The sequence below is a fragment of the Leucoraja erinacea genome, chromosome 24, assembly GCF_028641065.1.
Source record: "Leucoraja erinacea ecotype New England chromosome 24, Leri_hhj_1, whole genome shotgun sequence".
Taxonomy (NCBI): domain Eukaryota; kingdom Metazoa; phylum Chordata; class Chondrichthyes; order Rajiformes; family Rajidae; genus Leucoraja; species Leucoraja erinaceus.
Window position 1 is genome coordinate 26332337 of NC_073400.1, and position 24517 is coordinate 26356853.

The 24517-nt window shown below is 43.4% G+C and overlaps 1 protein-coding gene across 3 annotated transcripts in view; it reads left to right on the forward strand.

Annotated features, from left to right (window-relative positions):
• The window catches only part of cttnbp2nlb (CTTNBP2 N-terminal like b), a 59060-nt gene extending 34888 nt beyond the window's left edge, over positions 1–24172 (forward strand). For 2 of the 3 annotated variants that reach the window (XM_055654865.1, XM_055654863.1), the window contains exons 3-5: positions 5946–6176; positions 10651–10758; positions 16918–18895. In XM_055654865.1, the coding sequence (XP_055510840.1) occupies positions 5946–6176; positions 10651–10758; positions 16918–18615 (2037 nt within the window). In that variant the 3' untranslated portion in view covers positions 18616–18895. Of the gene's footprint in view, positions 1–5945; positions 6177–10650; positions 10759–16917; positions 18896–22198 lie in introns of those variants that run through there. The other variant, XM_055654864.1, reaches the window with a different exon arrangement.
• Positions 24173–24517: the final 345 nt, after the last annotated feature.

Below are 24517 nucleotides of genomic sequence, written 5' to 3' on the forward strand. Positions count from 1 at the left end.
AAAAAATTCTCGAGAGGCAGTGCCAAAATTTAGCGTGTTGATTGATCCCGGTATGAACTTGCCCTGTGTTTATGCAGGAGGACTTGGATATTCTATCTTTAAAGCAACGTGCAACTAAATTTTAGCAGGCACATAATATAATGTCTTGGGTCATAGAGCCTTACAGCGTGGAAGCAGGCCCTTCGGCCCAACTTGCTCACACTGGCCAACATGTCCCATCTACACTAGTTCCACCTGCCTGCATTTGGCCCATATCTCTCTAAACCTATCGTATTCATGTACCTGTATTCATGTATCTCTCTAAACTGCTCCTATTCATGTACCTGTCTAAATGTTTCTTAAACATTACAATAGTACCTACCTCAACTACTCCTCCGGCAGCTTGTTCCATACACCTACCACCCTTTGCATGAATAAGTTACCCTTCTGGTTCCTATAAAATAGCGATATAACATTCCTGACTTTGTACAGACTACATTCTTTTGAGTCACCAGTTCTGACAGGTTTTTAAACTGAAATTGTGAAAGATAATGATCCAGACAGCACAGAAGCGCAGCGGTAGAGTTGCTGTCTTACAACACCTGAGAGAGCCGGTTCAATCCTGACGGCAGGTGCTGTCGGTATGGAGTTTGTACGTTCTCCCTGTGACCGCTTGGGTTTTCTCCGGGTGCTTCGGTTTCCTCCCACACTCCAAAGACGTACAAGTTTGTAGGTTAATTGTCTTCGGTAAAATTGTAAATTGTCCCTCGTGTGTAGGATAGTGCTAGTGTATGCGGATCGCTGGTCAGTGCGGACTCGGTGGGCCGAAGGGCCTGTGTTCGTGCTGTATCTCTAAACTGAACTATGATGAATTATGCATTCTAATATGCTCATTTGAGTATGATGCCTTTGAACTTTGCAGCACAGAGGCTCAATGTGAAGAAAGGCACAAATTTCCAGTAGTTCAACGCCACACGTTCTCAAGAAGAATTTATTTGTCCACATTTCTTCCTCGTAGTACTGGTGATTGATATCATGGCAAAAATATGTTTGACAAGAAATACTTATCTTAAACCAGAGTTTCTCAGGTGCAGGTTAAAAAGGAACCCCCGTTTTTAGGTTAGTCTCAATCGAAATAAACCACAACAGATTCAGATTCAGATTCAAACTTTATTGTCATTGTGCAGTGTACAGTACAGAGACAACGAAATGCATATTGTATATCAAAGTGAAAATGCATTACTGTTTTTAAGTGATGATTAGCATCAGATGGGCTGCATTCTTTAGTAATTAAATGTCAGATAACAGAGAAACATTCTACCTACGTTTCAGCAGTTTGTATTGGGGTCAAGGAAAGAGCGTTCACGTCGCTGCCCTGTTTCCACCAATCTTTCCAGCGCCACGCACAAGAAGCACAAGACAGACACCATTGTATGCAGATGCCGAGAAGCATGTTCAGCTCTGGCTGAGCAATTTCTAATCTTGTGTGTGGACTTGAAGAAGAAGAAGAAGAAGAAGAAAAAGAAGAAGTTTGTATTGAAATGCATAACCTTAATGACTCGCTGATCTAGCTGGTGGAATAAATGGAGATTAAATAGAGTCATACAGCGACGAAAAAGGCCTGTTGGTCAATTTTGCCACACCGACCAATATGTCCCATCTCCACTTGTCCAACCTGCCTGACTTTGGCCCATACCCCTCTAAATTTGTCCAGTCCTGTCTAAATGTTTCTTAAACGTTACAATAATACATTAGACATTTTTAAAATGGTATACAGATGAAAATAGCCGTGGATATCCATTGCAAAATCATTGTATCTCTCGTAATTTTGATGAAAGAAATGATAGTAAAGTTCATGTTTGCATCAGTCTCTTCATAAATGTAAAATAATCTGCAGTAAATCAGTATGTATCTATGTATCTGTGAAACATGGAAAACCTGGACAATTAGTTACAGTTATTGTAAGGCTTAATGGGATAGGTACTGGGATGATGTGGAAAGGTAAGTCATATTCAGCTTGCTGCTCAGAGATTATCTACCATGTTAAAAGTTCAAAGTGATGACCCATGAATTGGATTTTACCAAAACTCTATTTAAAAACAAAATAAAGGCATTCAATGACCAAATAGAGTCATGGAGTCTTCCAGGGTGAAAACAGGCCCTTCGGCCCAACTTGGCCATGCTGACCAACATGTCCCACCCTCCTGCATTTGGCCCATATCCCTCTAAACCTATCCCATCTATGTACCTGTCTAAATGTTTCCTGAACTTTACGACAGTACCTGCCTCAACTACCTCCTCTGGCAGCTCGTTCCATACACCTACAACCCTCAGATTCTTATTAAATCTTACCCACCTCACCTTAAATCCACGTCCTCTGGTTCTCGATTCCCCTACTCTGGAAATAGAATTCTACATCAAGGTTGTTATGATGCTGGACAAATTATCTTTCCCTCCGGTTCCCAAGCAATCATCTTAAAATGGTTCAGCTACTGTGAAAATTTGTGCGTTTGAATCCATAAACCTCGAACTATGATCAATAAAAGCTGCCAGAATTTTGTAAAGCCTGGTCTTTTAAGAAGGAAATCGGCTATTTCCTGCCCAGTCAAAGTTTAAAAGATATGTGCGGGATATTTCTTTTTTACCCGGAGGGTGATGGGTGCCTGGGGTGTTGGTGGTTGAAGCAGATATGATAGTGGCATTTAAGAAGATTTCAGATTAACACATACATATGGAGGGATATGGATTGTGTGCATATATTCAGCGCAGACATTGTGGCCTAAGGGCCTGTTCCTGCGCTGTATTATTCTATGTTGTTCTATGCTGTTGTGATTTGGTTTCCGTAGCCTCTGGCAAACAACTCGGTTGCAGTTCAAAATTTAAAGGAAATATGACTGAATCTGATCAGAACTGTCTGTTCCAACTCAATTGGCTCTTTGGCCTAGATAATGCTGTGCAAGTTGGGAGACTTGATTCACCATGCTGTAAAACCACAGATTGATTTAGGATCATCTTTATCCAGCTGGCAGCATAGACTCGACAGAAGTGGCTGATCATCGATCTCAAAGTAGGCTTTGAACTGCAAGAAGTCTCCTTAGTTTGTGTTAAATAAGTCCAACTGATTTTCAGCTCCTACCTCTCTCTCAGTTAATAAATTGGCATCCCTTTGTTTTTAAAACCACTCAGATTTACAAAAGGGACCTTTAATACTATCAAATCAGTTCAGTGGCACAGTGGTAGAGTTGTTGCCTTACAGCACCAGAGACCCGGGTTCAATCCTGACTACGGGTGCTGATTGTAGGAGTTAGAGATAGATTTAGCTCTTAGGGCTAAAGGTATATGGGGAAGAAGTAAGAACGGCGTACTGATTTTAGATGATCAGCCATGATCATATTGAATGGTGGTGCTGGCTCGAAAGGCCTACTCCTGCACCTATGATTCTATGTTTCTCCCTGTGACCATGTGTTTTTTCTCCAGATGCTCTGGTTTCCTCCCACACTTCAAAGATATACAGGTTTGTAGGTTAATTGGCTTTGGTAAAATTGTAAATTGTCCCTAGTGCGAGTAAGATAATGCTAGCATGTACAGGGTGATCGCTGGTCGACATGGACTCGGTGGGCCAAAGAGCCAGTTTCCACATTGCATCTCTCAAGTCTAAATATGTTTGTACCATTTAATGCTGTGTTCCATCTTTTGTTACTGCATTATTATTAAGTTGGAAACACTATTCTTGATGTATTGGGACAGTTAAGAAATGTTTGCTGTCTGACAAATCTTCAGAGTTTCCTACCTTGCCTGCAGGTATTGGACGTTGCTCAATGTTCCCACAAAAGCACCCCATGAAAATGATTTGAGAAAGCTCCAAAAAACAAATGGATGGCTGCGCATGTATTTCTGGATGTAGACACAAGGAAATGCAGATGCCGTGTTACAAAAAAAAGACGCACACACAGTGCTGGAGTAACTCAGTGAGTCAGGCAGAATCTGGTGAACATGGGTGAAAGAAGAGGTCTGAGGAAGTGTTCTGACCCAAAATATCGGCGAGATACTGCCTGTCTCGTTGGGTTACTCCAGCACTTTGAATGTAATTATCGAGTTTGATTGTGTTTTAAAGTTAAATCAGAACTGAGTATGATTGTTGACTTATGCCCCTGTCCCACTTAGGAAACCTGAACGGAAACCTCTGGAGACTTTGCGCCCCACCCAAGGTTTCTGTGCAGTTCCCGGAGGTTTCTGTCAGTCTCCCTACCTGCTTCCACTACCTGCAACCTCCGGGAACCGCACGGAATCCTTGGGTGGGGCGCAAAGTCTCCAGAGGTTTCCGTTCAGGTTTCCTAAGTGGGATTGGGGCATAAGAGAGCGACTTTATTCCTAAACTCAACTATATTTTAGTTTAGAGATACAGTGCGGACACAGGCCCTTTGGCCCATCGAATCCGCACCAACCAGCGATCCCTGCACATTAACACTACCCTACACACACTAGGGAGAATTTTTACATTTATACCAAGCCAATTAACCTACAAACCTGTACGTCTTTGGAGTGTGAGAGGAAACCGAAGATCTCGGAGAAAAGTCATGCGGTCACGGGGTGAACGTACAAACTCCGTACAGACAGCACCTGTAGTCGGGATCGAACCCGGGTCTGGGCGCCGCAAGTGCTGTAAGACAGCAACTCTACGGCTGCGCCACCATGCCCCATTTTGACAATGCTTTTTTAAAAAAAAAATACTCATTTTTATAATTAAAAGCTTGCAAGTTGAATAGTGATTTTGGAAACATTGCAAAAACTGCCACAAATGTGATTCACGCTTGCTGTATGAACACTAAATTGGCCAGAAGATGATCTCTGGGACCTATCCTAGATTTATGTTGCCCATTGGGAACAGTATTCCTGGTGGTAATAAGCTCGAGTGAAACTGTTGCCTGCGGGCTGAAATTTATTACGAAGTGCAAAAATCTGCTTCATTAACTTCACGATAATTTACGGTTCTGTAATTGTGCCCGTTGGACTTTCTATTGATTTAATATTCCAGGATAAATCACAACACATTTTAATCATAGGCTCCAACAAAAATACTTTTTTGAAAAATCTCTAAATACAGCCAAGGCACTGAATCATTTTCTATCAAAGTCCACTACCCTATTATTTTGTTTTAAAAAGTGTTGCCTAAATGTTGACCACTTTGTCATCTCACGATTATTTGGTATGAGAGTACGATGCTGAATGAAAAGCACTAATCTGATATATATTTCCAAACATTTTTAACTTTTGCATAAAAGCATTAGTGTAGGGTTGCATAGGTTTATAAACCAAATGTAAAATGTATACTAACCTAATTAATATAGAGATACACTGCGGAAACAGGCCCTTCGGCCCACCGAGTCCATGCCAGCCATCGATCACCCGTTCACTGGTTCTATGTTATCCCACTTACGCACCCTACACACGAGGGGCAAGTGAAATAAGCCAATTAACCTGCAACCTGCACTTCTTTGGAATGTGGGAGGAAACTGGAGCAACAAGATCAGATTTATACTGAACATTTTTTTTTTTGTTGCTTATTATGATGTTTACAGAGTACTATGTTTACATATCTGTTGTGTAAGAATATAGAAACATAAATGCAGGAGTACGCCATTCGGCCCTTCGAGCCTGCACCGCCATTCAATATGATCATGGCTGATCATCCAACTCAGTATCCTGTACCTGCCTTCTCTCCATAGCCCCTGATCACTTTAGCCACAAGGGCCACATCTAACTCCCTCTTAAATATAGCCAATGAACTGGCCTCAACTACCTTCTGTGGCGGAGAGTTCCAGAGATTCACCACTCTCTGTGTGAAAAATGTTTTTTGCATTGGCAGACATATGTAATATGGCTGCAAGTAAGAATTTCAATTGTACCACTTGACGTATGGCAATAAAATACTCTTGACTAACTATGTATGGTCTGGTTGGTTACAGGCACAACAAAAAGATTGTTTTATCCAAGAACGCTATGGAAAGTATGACATCAGTGACCCGTTCCTTGCTCTGCAAAGGGACTGTGAGTCAATCCATGATGGGGCTCATGTTGACAAGCAGCCCGTGTGTACAAACCCGCTGTCTGTACTCAAAGTAGTGATGACACAATGCAAGAAGATGCAAGATCGGATGATATCCCAGTTGGCTGCCGCGGAGAGCCGACACAGAAAGGTATTATAAAATGTTATCTTGCACGAGGCTTCGCATAATAAGTTCTTCTCATTTCAAGGAACTTCAAAAGTTAATGGGAATATAGGCTAGTGTCACCATGAAGCAATTCATAGCTAATTATTTTTGCAGTGCAGTTGTTGGTAGTGTAAGGGAGAGTGTCGGCCAATTTGAGTCCAGCAATGTTCTCCAGACAGTAAGTTTTACTTTTAATGATTGAGGAATAAAGTTGGCCGGGATATTGGGTGAACTTCCCAGAGATGTCGTCAGATGTGTTCATGTGGAATCATGGTCCTTATGTGACCTTAATGCATCTGGATGCATCCAGATTTGCAAGTCCACCCCCCCGACCTTCTGTCAACTGGTGGTCTGGGATCTCCTTTAATCTGGGCAAAGTTATGAGAGCATATTTGAAATCCCTCACGGAAGGCTCCCTGGCGCCTAGACTGGCTGAGGCGGTTGATCTCGACCGCATCGGGAATTCCGCGACCGATCGGCAATTAAATTTGTCCCCTGCAGCCGGGGATCTGGAACGCCGGAGCTGGCAGATCCGTTCCCATAGCCGACTCTGCGGGCCGGTATCTCGGCACCTCAGCTACCCACGCGGGCCATTCCGATACCATTGCACTCCACTCGGAGCTCGTGACCTCTGTTGATCTGGCAAATCGGATAATCCAGAAAGGCACTGGAACCGGGAGTGCCGGAAAATCGGTGTTAGACCTGTATAAATGTAATGGTCAACTCCCCTACTTTGACGATACCCTACTTTTTGCTGCATTCTACACTGATAGGTGCAGGTGGCTTCTTTATGTTAGAAGTTCAAGACATTACAGCAAGTTAAAAGGAGGAGAAGACGACACTGCACACAATAATTAAGACAGAAAATTCCTCTTCAATAACATAGTGCAGACTCATGGTTGTTCTCCCATTAATTACATACACAATACATCCACTGTAAACGGCATCCAAAAGATCTCTCAATTTACCACAATGCTGACGGTGGAGATTGCAACTGTGCAGTGTGGATTAATCCCAAAGGACTGCACTAAAATATATGTGTTTAAGAAAGAACTGCAGATGCTGGTAAAATCGAAGGTAGACACAAAATGCTGTAGTAACTCAGCGGGTGAGGCAGCATCTCGATGCTGCCTCGCCCGCTGAGTTACTCCAGCATTTTGTGTCTACTAAAGTATATATATGTGCACATATTTAATCTGGCACTGTGCTATCTTGGAATCAAGCTATTAATGAGATGGCGAATACCTCCAAGTTGAAATACAGGCAGCAATTGTGTTTCTAGGGCAAAGCTGACTTGGGAGAACAGTAGGCAGATTTTCTGTTCAAAATTATTTTTTTTTGTTAAGATATGCATTTTATTTATTATTTTTGCAAGCTTTGTCAGGAAATCCAAGACATCTGTTTGGCTTTGGGCTAATGAAACCAAATACTCTGCAGTCTAGCTGTCTGCTCTCCCCCTCCAAAAAAACTGCTTACTCAAACCATAGAAACGAAATGTAGGCCATTCAGTCCCAAATCAAATTTGATCATGGTTGATATGTATCTCACTACATCCTTGGTTCCATAATCCTTCCCATTGTTGACTAATTAAAAAAAATTATTAATCTCAGTCTTAATTTTTTTATAAGGTTTCGGATGTACTGTAGAAGTGTTTGCCATCCCCAATCATTTTGTAGTGGCTTTTTGTGCTGGGCTCTCATAATACAGGAGACTAGTTCTCTTTACCAGCCATATGAGCTCCTTTGCTTGAGAAGGAACTGCAGATGCTGGAAAATCGAAGGTAGACAAAAATGTTGGAGAAACTCAGCGGGTGAGACAGCATCTACAGAGCGAAGGAAATAGGCAACGTTTCGGGTCGAAGCCCTTCTTCAGACTCTTTTAATCGGTTTCCTTAATTTGGAGATACAGCACAGAAACAGGCCCTTTGGCCCACCGAGTCCACGCCGACCATCTTATACACTTCTTCTTTCGTGTGGCGTGCACAGCCTAAAGTTGTAGGACAACTTGTTCTATTTGAACTTCTGTTTGTGCACGTCGAGTTGATTGCATTAATCGAAACAGGGCAGACCACGTGAAGGTTGCAATCTTCCACTAAATCCTGTACACTAGCGCCAGGGACTCTAGCCAATTAACCTACAACCTATAACCATATAACAATTTACAGCACGGAAACAGGCCATCTCGACCCTTCTAGTCCGTGCCGAACACATATTCTCCCCTAGTCCCATGTACCTGCGCTCAGACCAGAACCCTCCATTCCTTTCCCGTCCATATAACTATCCAATTTATTTTTAAATGATAAAAACGAACCTGCCTCCACCACCTTCACTGGAAGCTCATTCCACACAGCCGCCACTCTCTGAGTAAAGAAGTTCCCCCTCATGTTATCCCTAAACTTCTGTCCCTTAATTCTCAAGTCATGTCCCCTTGTTTGAATCTTCCCTACTCTCAGTGGGAAAAGTTTATCCACGTCAACTCTGTCTATCCCTCTCATCATTTTAAAGACCTCTATCAAGTCCCCCCCCTTAACCTTCTGCGCTCCAAAGAATCGAGCCCTAACTTGTTCAACCTTTCTCTGTAACTTAGTTGCTGAAACCCAGGCAACATTCTAGTAAATCTCCTCTGTACTCTCTCTATTTTGTTGACATCCATCCTATAATTAGGCGACCAAAATTGTACAACATACTCCAGAATTGGCCTCACCAATGCCTTGTACAATTTTAACATTACATCCCAACTTGTATACTCAATGCTCTGATTTATAAAGGCCAGCACACCAAAAGCTTTCTTTACCACCCTATCTACATGAGATTCCACTTTCAGGGAACTGTGCACAGTTATTCCCAGATCCCTCTGTTCACCTGCATTCTTCAATTCCCTACCATTTACCATGTACGTCCTATTTTGATTTGTCCTGCCAAGATGTAGCACCTGTACGCCTTTGGAGTGTGGGATGAAACTGGAGAACTGGGGAGAAAAAACACCCAGTCACAGGGCGAATGTACAAACTCTGTACAGCCAGTACCCGTAGTCGGGATTAAACCCAGGTTTCTGCCGCTGTAAGACAGCAACTCTGTACCACCCATTCTGGATAAGCCTTCAATACTCTTCAAATACATACACAGTACATGATCTATCCTTACAGTTTTTTAGGCTATCTATTTGGGCTCCACAAACTTCCAGATCATGGTCTCCATTTGGAAATGGGGTGTTTTCCACCACAGTGATGAATGCTGTGGTGGATGTTTGTGTAAAATTTTTATTGTGGTTGTGTGTTCTTTATTACTGTACCACTGCTGGCAACCCAAAATTCCACCGACCCTGGTTGTGTGGCAATTAAATTATATAAATTAAAATAAATTTAAATAGAACTTAACTAACACTTTAATTAGGCGTGAGGAATATGAATGGCTGTATTATTGTTGTTGCATGTACAGAGATACATTGAAAACCTTTGTGTGCTGTCCAGTTAAATCGTACTGCGCATGAGCGCAGTTAACCCAAGTACAACACAGGTACAAAGAGAAAACTACCAGAGTGTTGAATATAATCTTAAACATTATAATGTTACAGTAGTTAACAGAGAAAATTTCCAAGGTCTGTAATGAGTTTGGTTAAAAGATCAGGAATACACTTTAGGTTACGGGCAAACCCTTCAGTAGCGGCAGCACGGTGGTGCAGCAGTAGAGCTGTTGCCTTACAGCTTCAAAGACCCGGGTTCGATCCTGACTACAGGTGCTGTCTGTGTGGAGTTTGAACATTGTACCTGGGACCAGGTGGGTTTTCTCCGGTTTCCCCCCATACTCCAAAGACGTGCAAGTTTGTGGGGTAATTGGCTTCTACAAACTGTCCTTGGGGTGTAGGATAGAACTACTGTACGAGTAATCGTTGGTCATGTAGAACTTGATGGGCCGATGAGCCTGTTTCGTTTAGAGATACAGCGCAGAAACGGGCCCTTCGGCCCACCGAGTCTGCACCGACCAGTGATCCCCGCGCATTAACACTGTCATACACACACTAGGGACAACTTACACTTATACCAAGCCAATTTACCTTCCCGTACGTCTTTGGAGTGTGGCAGGAAACCGAAGATCTCGGTGAAAGCCCACGTGGTCACGGGGAGAATGTAGAAACTCCGTACCGAAAGCACCCATTGTCGGGATTAAACCCGGCTCTCCGGTGCCGCACGCGCTGTAAGGCAGCAACTCTACCGCTGCCCCACCGAGCCGTTTCTACGCTGTATCTCTAAATAGAACAAATTACAGCCGGAGGTTGCATGCTTATGTCAGATTAACAAAATGTAGTGGTTAACAAATAGCAGAATCAGTGTTTCAGACGTTTGTAGAGTTACCAATACAATGGCTCTTGAATGCAACTTGCAGCATTATAAGGTGCCTGTCACAAAATGCAGGAATTTAAAACTGATGGGGGGTTTTTTTAATGGAATTTCATTTTCTAGGTAATTTTGGACCTGGAAGAGGAGAGGCGAAGACATGCCCAGGACACGGCTGAAGGCGATGACGTGACTTACATGCTGGAGAAGGAACGAGAACGGCTCACACAACAGGTACGGAGAAGTGTGTCATAGTCACGCTGCATAGAAACAGCCCCATCTTGTCTATGCTGACCAAAATTGCCCCGTCTCTGCTAGTCCTCACCTGCCCACGTTTAGCCCATATCCCTCAGAACCTTTCCTATCAATGTACCTGTCCAAATGTCTTTTAAATGTTGCTATCATACTCACCTCTGGTAGCTCATTCCATATTCCCACCGCACTCTGTGTGAAGGAAGGAATTGCAGATGCTGGTTTACACCGAAGACAGGCACAAAAAGCTGGAGTAACTCCGCGGGACAGGCAGCATCTCTGGAGAGAAGGAAAGGGTGATGTTTTGAATCGAGAAGGAAGACCCTTGAAGAAGGGTCTCGACCCGAAACATCACCCATTCTTTCTCTCCAGAGATGCTGCCTGTCCCGCTGAGTTACTCCAGCTTGTTGTGCCTTTTAAACATAATCTCAAGGTCTCCACTGTGAAACACTAAAACAGAAATTGACAATAAGCCCAAGAAGAATTGGAAGAGTGAAAAAAGACCCAAGAAGTGCATGTATCCCATTATCTATTTGGAGGAGACAGAAATGGTTTAGTGGGGCACATGCCATATCTAACAAAAACTGGGTTGTATGACCTAGCCACAGAAGGGTCTTGACTCGAAACATCACCTATCCATTTTCTATAGGGATGCTGCCTGACCCTCTAAGTTACTGAGGTATTTTGTGTCTTTCCGTGATCTAGCCAACGTTAACAAACTCTAGACTTTAGAGATTTTAGACTTTAGATGTTAGAGATACAGTGCAGAAACGAGCCCTTTGGCCCATCCAGTCTGCCGACCACCAATCGCCCCATACGCTTGTACTATTCCACATGCTAGAGACAATTTCCAATTTTTACCGAACCCAAGTAAACGACAAACCTGTACGTCTTTGGAGTGTGGGAGGAAACCTTAGCACCCGGAGAAAACCCACGTGGTCACAGGGAGAACGTACAAATTCCACACAGACAACCCCCGTAGTCAGGATCCCCCGTAGTCAGGATCGAACCCGAGTCTCGGGTGCTGTAAGGCAGCAACTCTACCAGTTGTGCCACTGTGCCCCAATTTTTTAATTTTATCTTAATGCCAATATTTTTTTTTGCTTTCAACAACAGTTAATGGGATTTAGTGCTGTGAGAGCTTGCTCCACTGGTCTCAACCTCATCTCACCACACGTCTTCCCAGTACTGTGATCTCATTCACCGAACCGCTCCCGCTGTGTCTGCAATGTCACAGTTCTTCTGCAGTCAGCCACTAAACGGGATCTGATTAGGCCGCACTGTAGTTATGATGTCCAAATGTCACGTTGAAAGTGTTGCCGTTCGTTAACGTTACTTCCCAACTTCTGTATTTCTGTACATGTGGAAGGCCTGAAGTTGAAATTAATTGCTTTTGGTGGTTTTATAGTCATACAGCATGGAGACAGGCCCTTCGGCCCAACTTGCCCATGCTGACCAACATGCCCATCTACACTAGGCCCCCCGCCCCCTGCCTGCGTCTGGCCCCATATCCCTCTAAACCTGTTCTATCCCTGTACCTACCTGAATGTTTTTTTAAACGTTGCACCTGTCTCAACTACCTCCACCGACAGCACGTTCCATACACCTACCACACTTTGTGTGGAAAAGAAAGTTACCCCTCGGGTTCCTATTAAATCTTTCCCCCCCCTCCCTCACCTTACACCTATGCCCTCTGGTTCTTGATTCACCTACGCTGTGCATTTATTCTATCTATTCCACGGGGTCACAGGGAAAACGTGTACAGACAGCATCCAAAGTCAGGATAGAACCCGGGTCTCTGGCGCTGTAAGGCAGCAACCCTACCACTGCGCTACTGTGCTGCCCTTGTCTGCTTCTTGGCCACGCTTTGTCAGAAACCTCCCTAAAACACTGGCAATATTTAAAACTGGCAGTTCATGGAAAAGAGAATGTCGCAGTCTTTGCTTCTACAGCTATAACATGGATTTCTGGCCATCCCAACAGCCCATTGTGTTGTTATTTATTCATTGTCTTTTAGAGAGAAACATGGAAAAAGCTTGTAACGTATTCCCTTACGAGCTGTTTACAATCTGGACTTGCACCTTGCATTACACAAATAGAGCTAGCAACTGCATTATGTAGCAGTTTTAGATGTGATGGAATCTGATTGGAAAAATCCTCTAACTGTATACATTCTTGCGAGACAACTGGAAATAGGAAAAAAATGTGGCCACTTCAGGAAAATGTTTTGGAGACTGTAACTCTTGGAGTGGTTGAATGAAGACCTTGAAACCCAAGCAGGCCATTATTTTTCATTAATTACAGCAAAGTAACAGCATTCCCTAAATAACTGGAATTGTTTTGTCATTCAGTAAATGATCAAGTTTCTCTTTAAATAACTGTCATCATTCAATGCCCAGTACATATTTGACTAGCCTATGAGAAAGTAATGATTCTTAAGGAGAAGAAATACCTTCTAACTTTATAATTAACCTCTTCTGTACTTTTCCACTATGTGAAGACTTTTTGTTTCTGTCCACCTCCATCAACCTACTTTGGTTTAGTTTAGAGATACAGTGTGGAAACAGGTCCTTTTGCCCACCGAGTCCACGCCGACCAGCGATCCCCGCACATTAACCCTACCCTACACACACTAGGGACAATTTTCATTAATACCAAGCCAATTAACCTACAAACCTGTACATCTTTAGAGTGTTGGAGGAAACCGAAAGATCTCGGAGAAAACCCACGCAGGTCACTGTGAGAACGTACAAACTCTGCACAGAGAGCACCCGTAGTCAGGATCGAACCCGGGTCTCCAGAGCTGTAAGACAGAAACTCTACTGCTGCGCCACAGAGCTCTATCAGATTCATTTTAAATCCTTTGTAGAAAGGTGCTGGTTTATTCCGAAGATAGACACAAAGTACTGAAGTAACTCAGCGAGTCAGGCAGCATCTCAGGAGAAAAAGGATGGGTAGCGTTTCGGGTCGGGACCCTTCTTCAGACCCAGCTCATACAAGAGCGCTTGGATGTTTCAGCAGGACCACCTATTCTCCACTTTCGCACTCCTCTGGGAGTCTTACTTGGACCCTCTGCTTAAGAAAGAACTGCAGTTGCTTGAAAAATCGAAGGTAGACAAAAATGCTGGAGAAACTCAGCAGGTGAGGCTCCATAGATGCTCCCTCACCCGCTGAGTTTCTCCAGCATTTCTGTCTTACTTGGACCCTATATCATTGCAGTACTGGGCAGTGATCTTCAAAAAGCACTTTAAATGAAATGAAAACTACATGATATTAATCAGTAAAACAGAAAGTGCTGGAGGAACTCAGCGGGGTAGGCAGCATCTGTGGAGGAAATGGATGGACAATGCTTTGGGTTGGGACCCTTCCTCAGACCCTCAATTTGCAAACCAACATCTGCAGTTCCTCACATCGACATAATATTAAACATTATTCTCCAAGTTTGTGCTTTTATTCAAAATAAACTAATTCCCTTCAAGAAAATATATTTCCTAGAAGACAAGCCCATGTCTAAATATTCTGAATATTGAGTTCAGAGATACAGCGTGGAAACAGGCCCTTCAGCCCACTAAGTCTGTACTGAACAACGATCACCTGTACACTAGTTCTATCCTACACACTAGAGACAATTTACAGAAGCCAATTAATCTTCAAACCCACACTTGTTTGGAATATGGGAGGAAACCGCAACCACTCGGAGAAAACCCACGCGTTCGCAGGGAGAACGTGTAAACTCTGTATAGGCAGCACCCACAGTCGGGATCGTACCCGGGTCTCTGGGTATATTTATGTATTTTAAATAATATCATGACCCTGATTTAATAGTTTTTGATTTCATTGGTTGCTATGCGACCAGGAGTCTGGAAATCTGTGGCAACAGATTATTCATGGAAGAATGACTCCATATAATACCTTTTGTGATTTGGGTTGATGTTGAGCCACCTGCTGGTCTGATGCAGACACAAATTCAGTGCAGTCAAAACCAGCTACATTCCTGCAATGGCGGTTTTGGGGGGGTGTGTGTGTGTGTGTGATTCTCATTGCTGCTGAATCAATTCACATACCAGTCTGAAGAAGGGTCTCGGCTCAAAACGTCGCCTTTTCTTTTAAGTTAGCTTTCCTAATGATTCCTAAAGTAGTGGTGAGTATATGGAAGGAGCTGCCAGGGGAAGTAGTGAGGCAGGTTCAATAACAACATTTAAAAAACACTTGAACCAGTACACGTATAAGAAAGGTTTATAGGGATATGGGCCAAATGCGAGCAAATGGGACTAGCTAAAATAGGACATCTTGATCAGGAGGGATGGGATGGGCCGAAGGGACTGTTTCCATGCTTGGTGTTTATTATTCCAAAATTGTAATCATGTTTTTAACTTTCCTACTAATTATCCTGTGACAGTGTATTAGTTTGTGACACCCTATTGCAATAGTTAAGGTCAGATGTGCACAGAGTCTTGCTCGGGATAGGGGAATCAAGAACCAAAGGACATCGGTTTCAGGTGACAGGGGAAAAACTTAATAGGAACCTGAGGGGCAACGTTTTCACTTCGATAATAATGGGTGTGTGGAATGAGCTGCCAGACAAAGTAGTTGAGGCACGCACTATAACAACATTTAAAAGACAGTTGGACAGGTGTATGAAACAGAAGAGTTTGAGGGATGTGGGCTAAACGTGAGTAAAAGCTTAGATGGGATATCTTGGTCGGCATCGACTAGTTGGGGCATAGGACCTGTTTCCATGCTGCATGCTATGACAGATAGCTTTAGCGAAGTGGACAAGGGGACAAGAGAGGAATCTGATGAAGCATTAAAAATATTTAGGGTGATGCACTCGGGTGACAATTAACTTTGTGCAGACGAGAACTAAGCTTCCGCCAATGTGCTGTCACAGCTGATTCTTCCATTGTTGAATATAAAAGGCACCCTGATCACGTGGTGATTGGACATGACTCGCAGCTCAAACTCTTTTGTAGCTAGATTAATAACGTCATTGTTCAATTTCATGGTTGCCTTTCTTGTTAGTATTCAATGTTAAATTATGATGTCCCGCTTTGTTTTCAAACCCCGACAAGTAACCGTAGCAACAGAATAAGCAGTATATGAAACAATATTGAGTGTTTAGTAAAAATATAATTTTTTTCTATTTGAATCTAAAATCATACTTAACGTTATTCTAATGAACTACTAATCTAGTTGTTCCTGCCCCTCTCTTGTTGGTTTGGTTTCTAACATTCTCCTCAAATGGGCTCACTAAACAATAGGTGCAGGAGTAGGCCATTCGGCCCTTCGAGCCAGCACTGCCATTCAATGTGATCATGGCTGATCACCCACAATCAGTACCCCGTTCCTGCCTTCTCCCCATATCCCCTGACTCCGCTACCTTTAAGAGCCCTATCTAACTCTCTCTTGAAAGCATCCAGAGAACCGGCCTCCACCGCCCTCTGAGGCAGAGAATTCCACACTCATAACTCTGTGTGTGTGAAAAAGTATTTCCTCATCTCTGTTTTAAATGGCTTATCCCTTATTCTTAAACAGTGGCCCCTGGTTCTGGACTCCACCAACATTTAGACCCTGTTTCCTGCCGCCAGCGTGTCCAAACCATTAATAATCTTATATGTTTTGGCTCATTTATAGATGAATCGAAAGATACAGCTGTAGCCTCTCTTTTGTTCGACATTTTAAATAGAAGCCTTGCGATAAGTAACAGAAACAAACACTGATTTTAAAATAGAGATATTTGACAAATAGTAATTTATCTACAGAAGATAAGAAGCAGGCGGGGGCACGGTGGCATAGTTAAGCTACTGCCTTACAGCGCCAGAGACCCGGGTTCGATCCTGACAAGGAGGTGCTTGTCTGTACGGAGTTTGTACGTTCTCCCCGTGATCTGCGTGGGTTTTCCCTGAGACTTTCGGTTTCCGCCAACGTTCCAAAGACATCCAGGTCTGTAGGTTAATTGGCATGACGTAAATGTAAATTGTCCCTAGTGTGTAAGATAGTATTGGCGGACTCGGTGGGCCGAAGGGCATGTTCCGTGCTGTAACTCTAAACTAAAATCTTGGGAATGGGGGAAATACTGATATATGTACTAAAATATTTTGTTTTTTTTGTCGCTTCCTTCCCCAAAATACGTATTTATAGCTGGAATTTGAAAAGTCGCAGGTGAAGAAGGTGGAAAAGGAGCAGAAGAAAATGTACGCGCAGTTGGAAGAAGAACGATCGCGCCACAAGCAGCTAACCGCAGTGTTGGTGAAAGAATGCAAAAAAGCAAGCCATAAGACTGCGGAGGAAGTGCAGAAAGTTGCGGAGCTAAAACTAAAGCTTGAGAAGGAGCTGGCGAGGAGCAGTAAATTGGAGGAAGAGTTGGCTGTCGAGAAGAGACGGGCCTTGCAGAAGGAAGCCCAAATGGAGAAGCAGCTCTCCGAGTTTGACACTGAGAAGGAGCAGCTGAGGGCAAAGCTGAACCGTAAAGAGAAGCAAACGCGAGCCCTCAGTGAAGAAGTGGAGCACTTAAGAAAAATGATTGAGGAGCTAAAAAGTGGAGCAGACAACTCTAATAAAGCCGTGGGGAACGAAGCAGGCTTGTCCGAAGGGGCTGGCTCGAATGAAAGCAAAGCGTGCCAAGTAGATTTTCCAGATGTGGAAGTGACGAACAGAAATGACGCAAAGCAGGGTCATTGCACATTGTCTAAACCATCGGCACTTGTCCCGCATTTAAACGGGCATTGTGGCACACTTACTTGCAACAATGGTGAAGATCGGTCAACCGACGACAATGAGACGGATGTTTTTTCCCCGAGTAAAAACAAGCCGGCTTCTCCCGCACCCGATCACGTTGTTGAAAACGGAACGGCCGCTGTGACCACTGGTTTGGCCTCGCATCTCGCCGGCGGGAGTTCCCTTTCTCCGAGCAACACGGTCAACTCGTCCGCCGCCTCGTCGGTCTCCTCCTCGCCGTGCTCGTCCCCCGTGCTGACGAAGCGACTAATTGGGTCGGCGAGCCCCACCACCGGTTTCCAGTCCTCCTACCAAGCTGGGCTGAATCAAAGGTTCCATGCTGCTCGATTTAAATTCCAAGCTCAAGCAGAGCAAGATCAGCAGACTGGCGGCTTGCAGAGTCCCCCCCCTAGGGATCTGTCCCCCACTACCTTGGACAGCTCAGCTGCCAAACAGTTGGCCCGCAATACCGTGACCCAAGTCCTTTCTAGATTCACAAGCCAGACAAGTACCCTCAAAACGCCAAATAATTCCCCTTTTGGCACTGACTATCGTCAGCTGGGCACGTCAACAAAGACGCCAGTCGGTGAGGCCAATCACTCGCCAACGCCCACCAAGGTCTCCAGTCCGCAAAGCCCGCTGATACCCGGTATAAAATCGCCAACAACACCAAGGGTGGATCGAGGGAACCCTCCGCCAATTCCCCCTAAAAAGCCCGGTCTTGCGCAGTCGCCAGCTTCGCCTCATCCGTTGGGGCGAGCCGCCGGAGATGGTGGACCGCTCCAATCCGCAAAGAATGAGCCGAGTACTCCCAACTCCCAACCTCAGCGGTTCTTCAACTGGCGTGAGACAGGGAATCACGAGGATGTTTCATCGTCAAAACCCTCTTCGGACCATAGCCCAGTGACGGGTTCGGGGGATGGCGCTGAGAGGTCACTTCATGTTGTCCCAGTGGGGATAGTATCCAATGAACCAAATCCTCCAGCCTCCATGAAGCTCTCAGCAATTTCAATGGATGTTTGTAACGCCACAGTGGACCTTCAAAATACATGTGGTATGGATAACAGTTTGATCACCCCATCCAATAAAGAGATTGATATACTTCTACCAACCAGTAGTTAAGCTGTGTACAAATCTGATGTGAGTTGATGCTATTTTTATTCCCTTGATTTTAAGATAATTGCAGTTTTAACTGTTGTTTATTATTTATAGTGCATTTTTGTATTTGCAAACTTTAGCAATTATTCTATTGTAGATTCTCACTTCTTGTTAGTGTTTTTATATTTACCATTGTGTCTTAAATGCAAAGGACGCTGATTTGTAGGTTATAGTGGGTAAAAGTTATTTAAACAAAATGAAATGTAATAAAAATTCATAAATCCCATTTAATAAAAACTTTTAAGTGTTAGCAAACATTAGTTAATGGATTGAATCGCTGAATATTCCCCCAAAGTGTTTTGAAATTCCATAGCATATCATAATTGTGGTTTCTCCATTCGCCAAAAAAAAAGATAGCAATCGCATTTGTCTGAAGAAGGGTTTCGGCCCAAAACGTTGCCTATTTCCTTCGCTCCATAGATGCTGCCTCGCCCGATGAGTTTCTCCAGCATTTTTGTCTACCTAGCAATCACATTTATTTGTTTTTAATACATGTAAAGTTACATTTGTGGGTTCCACAGTGCATAAGTAAAATAGGAGGGTGTTTGAGAGGGAATGAAAATGATATACTTTGTAAATCTGTTTAGAATCATTTTGCTGAGTAAACCAGCCTCCATGTAAGGAATTATGACAGTGCCATCAGGTATAGAGAGATCTTTCAGTGGACACAGTGAACAAATTGACAACCACTTTGGTTCTTTACTTTAGACTTTAGAGGTGCAGCATCAAAACATGCCCTTCAGCCCACCGTGTCTGCACCTACCAGCGATCACCCGTACACTAGCACTATCCTACACACTAGGAGCAATTTACCATTTCTACCAACGTCTTTGGAATGTGGGAGGAAACCGGAGCGCCCGGAGAAAACCCACGCGGTCACAGGGAGAACGTACAACCTCCGTACAGACAGCACCCGTAGTCAGGGTCGAACCTGGTCTCTGGCACTGTAAGGCAGCAACTCTACCCAAGGGTGGCACTTTGTAATGGAATGGTAAATGAGGGGTGGGACATGTAATGGATGGAAATAGTGAATGTGAAACATCTGATAACGTCACATAACTACATTAATTAAGCCTTCATTATTGTATTGTTATGATGCTTAAAGAAATCGTTATTGTGGTGGTTATTAAATGTTTTATTGCGTTGAGTACATTTAAGCCAGTTGGATAAAATATAATGTACTCAGTGAAGACTTCCACTGAACTATATATATTGCCACATTATCTTAGTTAACAAAGTGACCACTTGCTACAGTTATTGTTGGTATTCAATTTTCGTTTGGGAGTTAAATAATTGGACTAGCCCTGTCATTTAAGTCTTATTAATGCTCATTCGATTCCTTCATTTCCAAGTACCTGCACATCATGTTTGGGGCAGTCACCAATACTTGAGCAACAAATTCAAGTGTCTCTTTAATTTACAAATAGCTCTGCCAAATAGGTTGCAAAGTGATCGATTGTTCTGGTTTACGCCCATTAGTTAATGGGTCATTAAACTTTATTCAGAGTCACTTAAACTATTAGCGATGTTCAGTGGCAGGTCCTTCCCATGCAGACTTTGAGCAACGGTGCCGCAGCGGTAGAGTTGCTACCTTACATTGTCAGAGACCCGGGTTCCATCCTGATCACAGGTGCTGTCTGTACGGAGTTTGTAGGTTTCCCACCCCCCACCCCACCCCCCGTGACCTGCCTGGGTGCCCCGTTTTTTTTCCTCTGGGTGTTCCGGTTTCCTCCCAAAACTTTGAAGACGTACAAGTTTGTAGAATAATTGGCTTTTGTAAAATTGTAAATTGTCCCCAGTGTGTAGGATTGTGTTTTGTATATGGGTGATCGCTAGTCGGCATGGTCTCGGTGGGCTGAAGGGCCTGTTTCCGTGCTGTATCTCTAAACTACATGCAGTAATAACAGATTTATGAGTTCCAACAGCTTGTTTAAAATAAATATTCAGTGTAACTGGAAGCCAGTATACAATAGGGAGATGAAATCTATGATATTTAGGAGACATTATCAACACTAAGAAGATACTATCATGTTTTTTGAAATGAACATATAAAACAATTTTTTTTATTTTTCTTTACCAAACCCCTTGATGAAAATCATGTATGTATTGTGTGGGGCCTTCCTATTCCCATGTGCATTCTTATGATTAAAATGGCGGAAGGTTCACTTCTGGCTCTCTACCACAGATATGAAGGTGGAGCTTCTTCAGATTACCCAGTGCAATTATGGAGTCGTGGGATTTCCTGAACTCTACCTGAAGCGAGATAAGACCCATCAAATTCCTTGCCAGTGGGAACCCATTTTGATGGCTCATAGAATCATAGTCACACAGCATGGAAACAGACCCTTCTACGCAACCTGCCCACAACGACCAACATGTCCCATCTACACTAATCCCACCTGTCTGTTTTCGGCCCATATCCCTCTATAAACCTATCCCATCCATGTGCCTGTCTACGTGTTTCTTAAATGTTGCAATAGTACCTGCCTCAACTACCTCCTCCAGCAGCTTGTTCCGTACCCCTGCCATCTTTTGCGTGAAAAAGTTAACCCTCTTATTCCTATTGAATCTTTCCCTCCTCACCTTAAACCTATGTCCTCTGGTTCTTGATTCCCTGACTCTGGGCAAGAGACTCTATGTGCCTACCCGATCTAGACCTGTCATGATAACCTCCCTACCTGTGATGCTACCTTCAGCAAACTATACACATGTATATTGTTATGAAGACCCTGCTCTGGTTCAGCTTTCCAAATTGCAACATCTCACACTTATCTGAATTAAATGCCATGGGCCGTTCCTCAGCCCACCTGCCCAGAAAATCAAATTCCCATTGTAATTCATAACCATCTTCACTGTCATCCATACATTTACTTGTGTTATCTAACCCAGGCAACAATAGAACAAAAATTTGGTTAACACTCAATATTACAAAGTCTATCGACTTGAAATTCTCAGAAAACTCACCCAGCCATGTAAAGGTCCTTTGACAGATATTCTGGCTCATCCCTGACTAAACCTTGGAAATAAATCCTTTTGATTAAACTAGGTAACAACCCCTAGGTTCTGGTTTACCCCAGAGAATGCTGGAGTAACTCAGTGGCTCAGGCAGCATCTCTGGGGGGAAAAAGGAATAGATGATGTTTCGGGTTGAGACCCTTCTTCGGTCTCAACATAAAATGTCACCTATTCCTTTTCTGGGTTGTGTCATAAACTGTGGCATTCTGAAATCGAGCATTATGTGGGTTCTGGTTCACATTTAAAATGGACTTACTGAAGAAGGGTTCCAACCTGAAACGTCACCTGTTCGTTTCCTCCAGAGATGCTGCCTGACCCATTGAGTTACTCCAGCATTTTGGGTCTATCTTCGGAACAACCTTTGGTAGTTCTGATGCCCTTGGAGTATGAAGTTAATGGGTTAAAAGATGTGGGGGGAATAGAGTAACGCTTAAGTATTAGGTTTCCAAAGAAGAGGTAAATGTCTTAAATGTCTGAGCCCTCTCAAAATGTCTGAGTCTTCTGTGTTTGTTTTTAATGATCTGTTCTGCAGCAACCATTTAAAAATCAGTTGACATCGGGGAACTAGCAGTTTGGACTCCAGTGATATCATCATCTTGGCTGCATGAACTGCAATTGTGGGAGACCCAGAGGAACTTGCGTCATCTCGTCCTGCGTCTTGGCTGGCCGTCGGCATTTAAAATTCTACCAGTATATGGAAGCAGTGTCCATATTCCTCCAGCTTTACTCGGCAGCAGCAGCACCATCTACGATCAAAGTCTTCTCCGGGATCACGCACGTTCTCAGCTGACTTGCTGACTTCTGCAATGTGTTGGAAAATTCAGCAGTTGACATGTGAAAGGGAGCAGAAGAGAGAAATGCTTTATAAAGGCACCCCCTGAACTAGTTCAGAAAACATTATGATATGTGAACAGAACATTTGTGACGTGATTGACTTGCCTTGCTGTGATTGATCTATCGCAGGTGGTCAAGCATTGCTTTATGGAGACATTATACGCGCTGATCCCAAAGGGACATATTCCACTTTGACAAAAATGTGACTGATAAGTGGACTCTCCGATTAGTACAATATTCATGCGTTCTAGGAGCAGAATTACGCCATTCAGCCCATCACGTCCACTCCGCCATTCAATCACGGCTGATCTATCTTTCTGACTCAACCCCATTCTCCTGCCTTCTCCCCGTAACCCCTGACACCCGCACTAATCAAGAATCTGTCAATCTCCACCTTAAAAAATATCCATTGGCTTGGCCTCCGCAGTCATTTGTGATAATGAATTCCACAGATTCACCACCCACTGACTGAAGAAATTCCTCATTATCTCCTTTCTAAAGGTACATCCTTTTATTCTGAGGCTTTGGCCTCTGGTCCTAGACTCTCCCACTAGTGGAAACATCCTCACCATATCCTGTTGCTTGATGCATGGTTTAACATATCAATATTTTAGGGTGTATTTTTAAAATCCAAGGAGACCTTTTTTAAATTACTTATTTTCTCAAAGCTGTGTAGACTGTCCAATAATACTAGCGAAAATGAAATCAGAGGTGTAATGTGATTGGCATGGACTGAAGAGCCTATTTCCACACCCTATCTCTAAAGTCGAAAGACTGAACTGAAGTGTCAATAAACCCAATTAATGCAGTTGGCTGTCTTACACACCAGATGCTGATCTGAAGAAGGGTCTCGACCCGAAAAGTCGCCCATTCCATCTACCCAGAGATGCTGCCTGTCCCGCCGAATTACACCAGCGTTGGGTGTCTATCTTCAATGGTTCTGAGAACTGTTTCTGTGAAATAGTTGGGAATGCTTCAAAGACTATGCTGGAGGCATTGCCTTGTGGCGCAGTGGCAGGGTTGCTGCCTCCCAGCGCCAGAGACCCAGGTTTGATCCTGACCGTAGGTGCTGCCTGTATGGAGTTTGTACATTCTCCCAGTGACCACGTGGGTTTTCTCCAGGTGCTCCTAGATTCCTTCCACATTCCAAAGACGTGCAGGTTTGTAGGCGAATTGGCTTCTGTAAATTGTGTGTAGAATAGAACTAGTGTATTGGTGATTGGCACGGACTCAGTGGGCCGAAGGGCCTCTACCCACGCTGTATCTCTAAAACTAAAAGTAAATATTCTGTCAGTAAATCTGGAACTTAGAAAGGTAAACTAATGGAAGGTTACTAAGAGTGGTTTCTAAGAGTGACTGGGACTGGGCTAATTCACGACCATTTGCAGGAAGTCCTTCACACTAACAAATGATCATGAAAATGATTGAGGAACTATAGACATGTTGAATGCAGATGTTAAATACTTTTGTCATATTGAAGAACTGACGGTGCTGATATAATTTTAAATTGAAGGAAAAGTTAATTAGTTGCAGAAGAATAGGTCAATATACTCCAGTTAGCAACATGCATGCTCATAAGTAGACCCTGGAATTGAGTTGCAGTGCAGCTAATCACCTGAGCACTTCTGGCATTATAAGCTGCTGAGGGAAAGGTTGAACAGTTTATGGAGGTTTTTAGTTGAGGTTTTTAGAATTATTTTATAATTGCTGCCTCAAACATGCCACCATTAGGCTTAAAAATGTGTTTTTCTTCAGGGATTAAAAAGACGATTGCTACCATGCAGAGGCAATAAATTAAGATGGCGTGATGTAGGTGAAAGCAGGGAGATGGATAGTGATGGAGGATTGAGAGAGGTAGGGAGTTGTGACTGTTAATGAATTTAGTATAGTTTATTGTCACATGTATCGAGGTACAGTGAAAAGCTTTTGTTGCGTGCTATGTATCTTTCAACGGAAAGACAATACATGATTACAATCGAGACATCTACAGTGTACAGATACATGATAAAGGCAATAA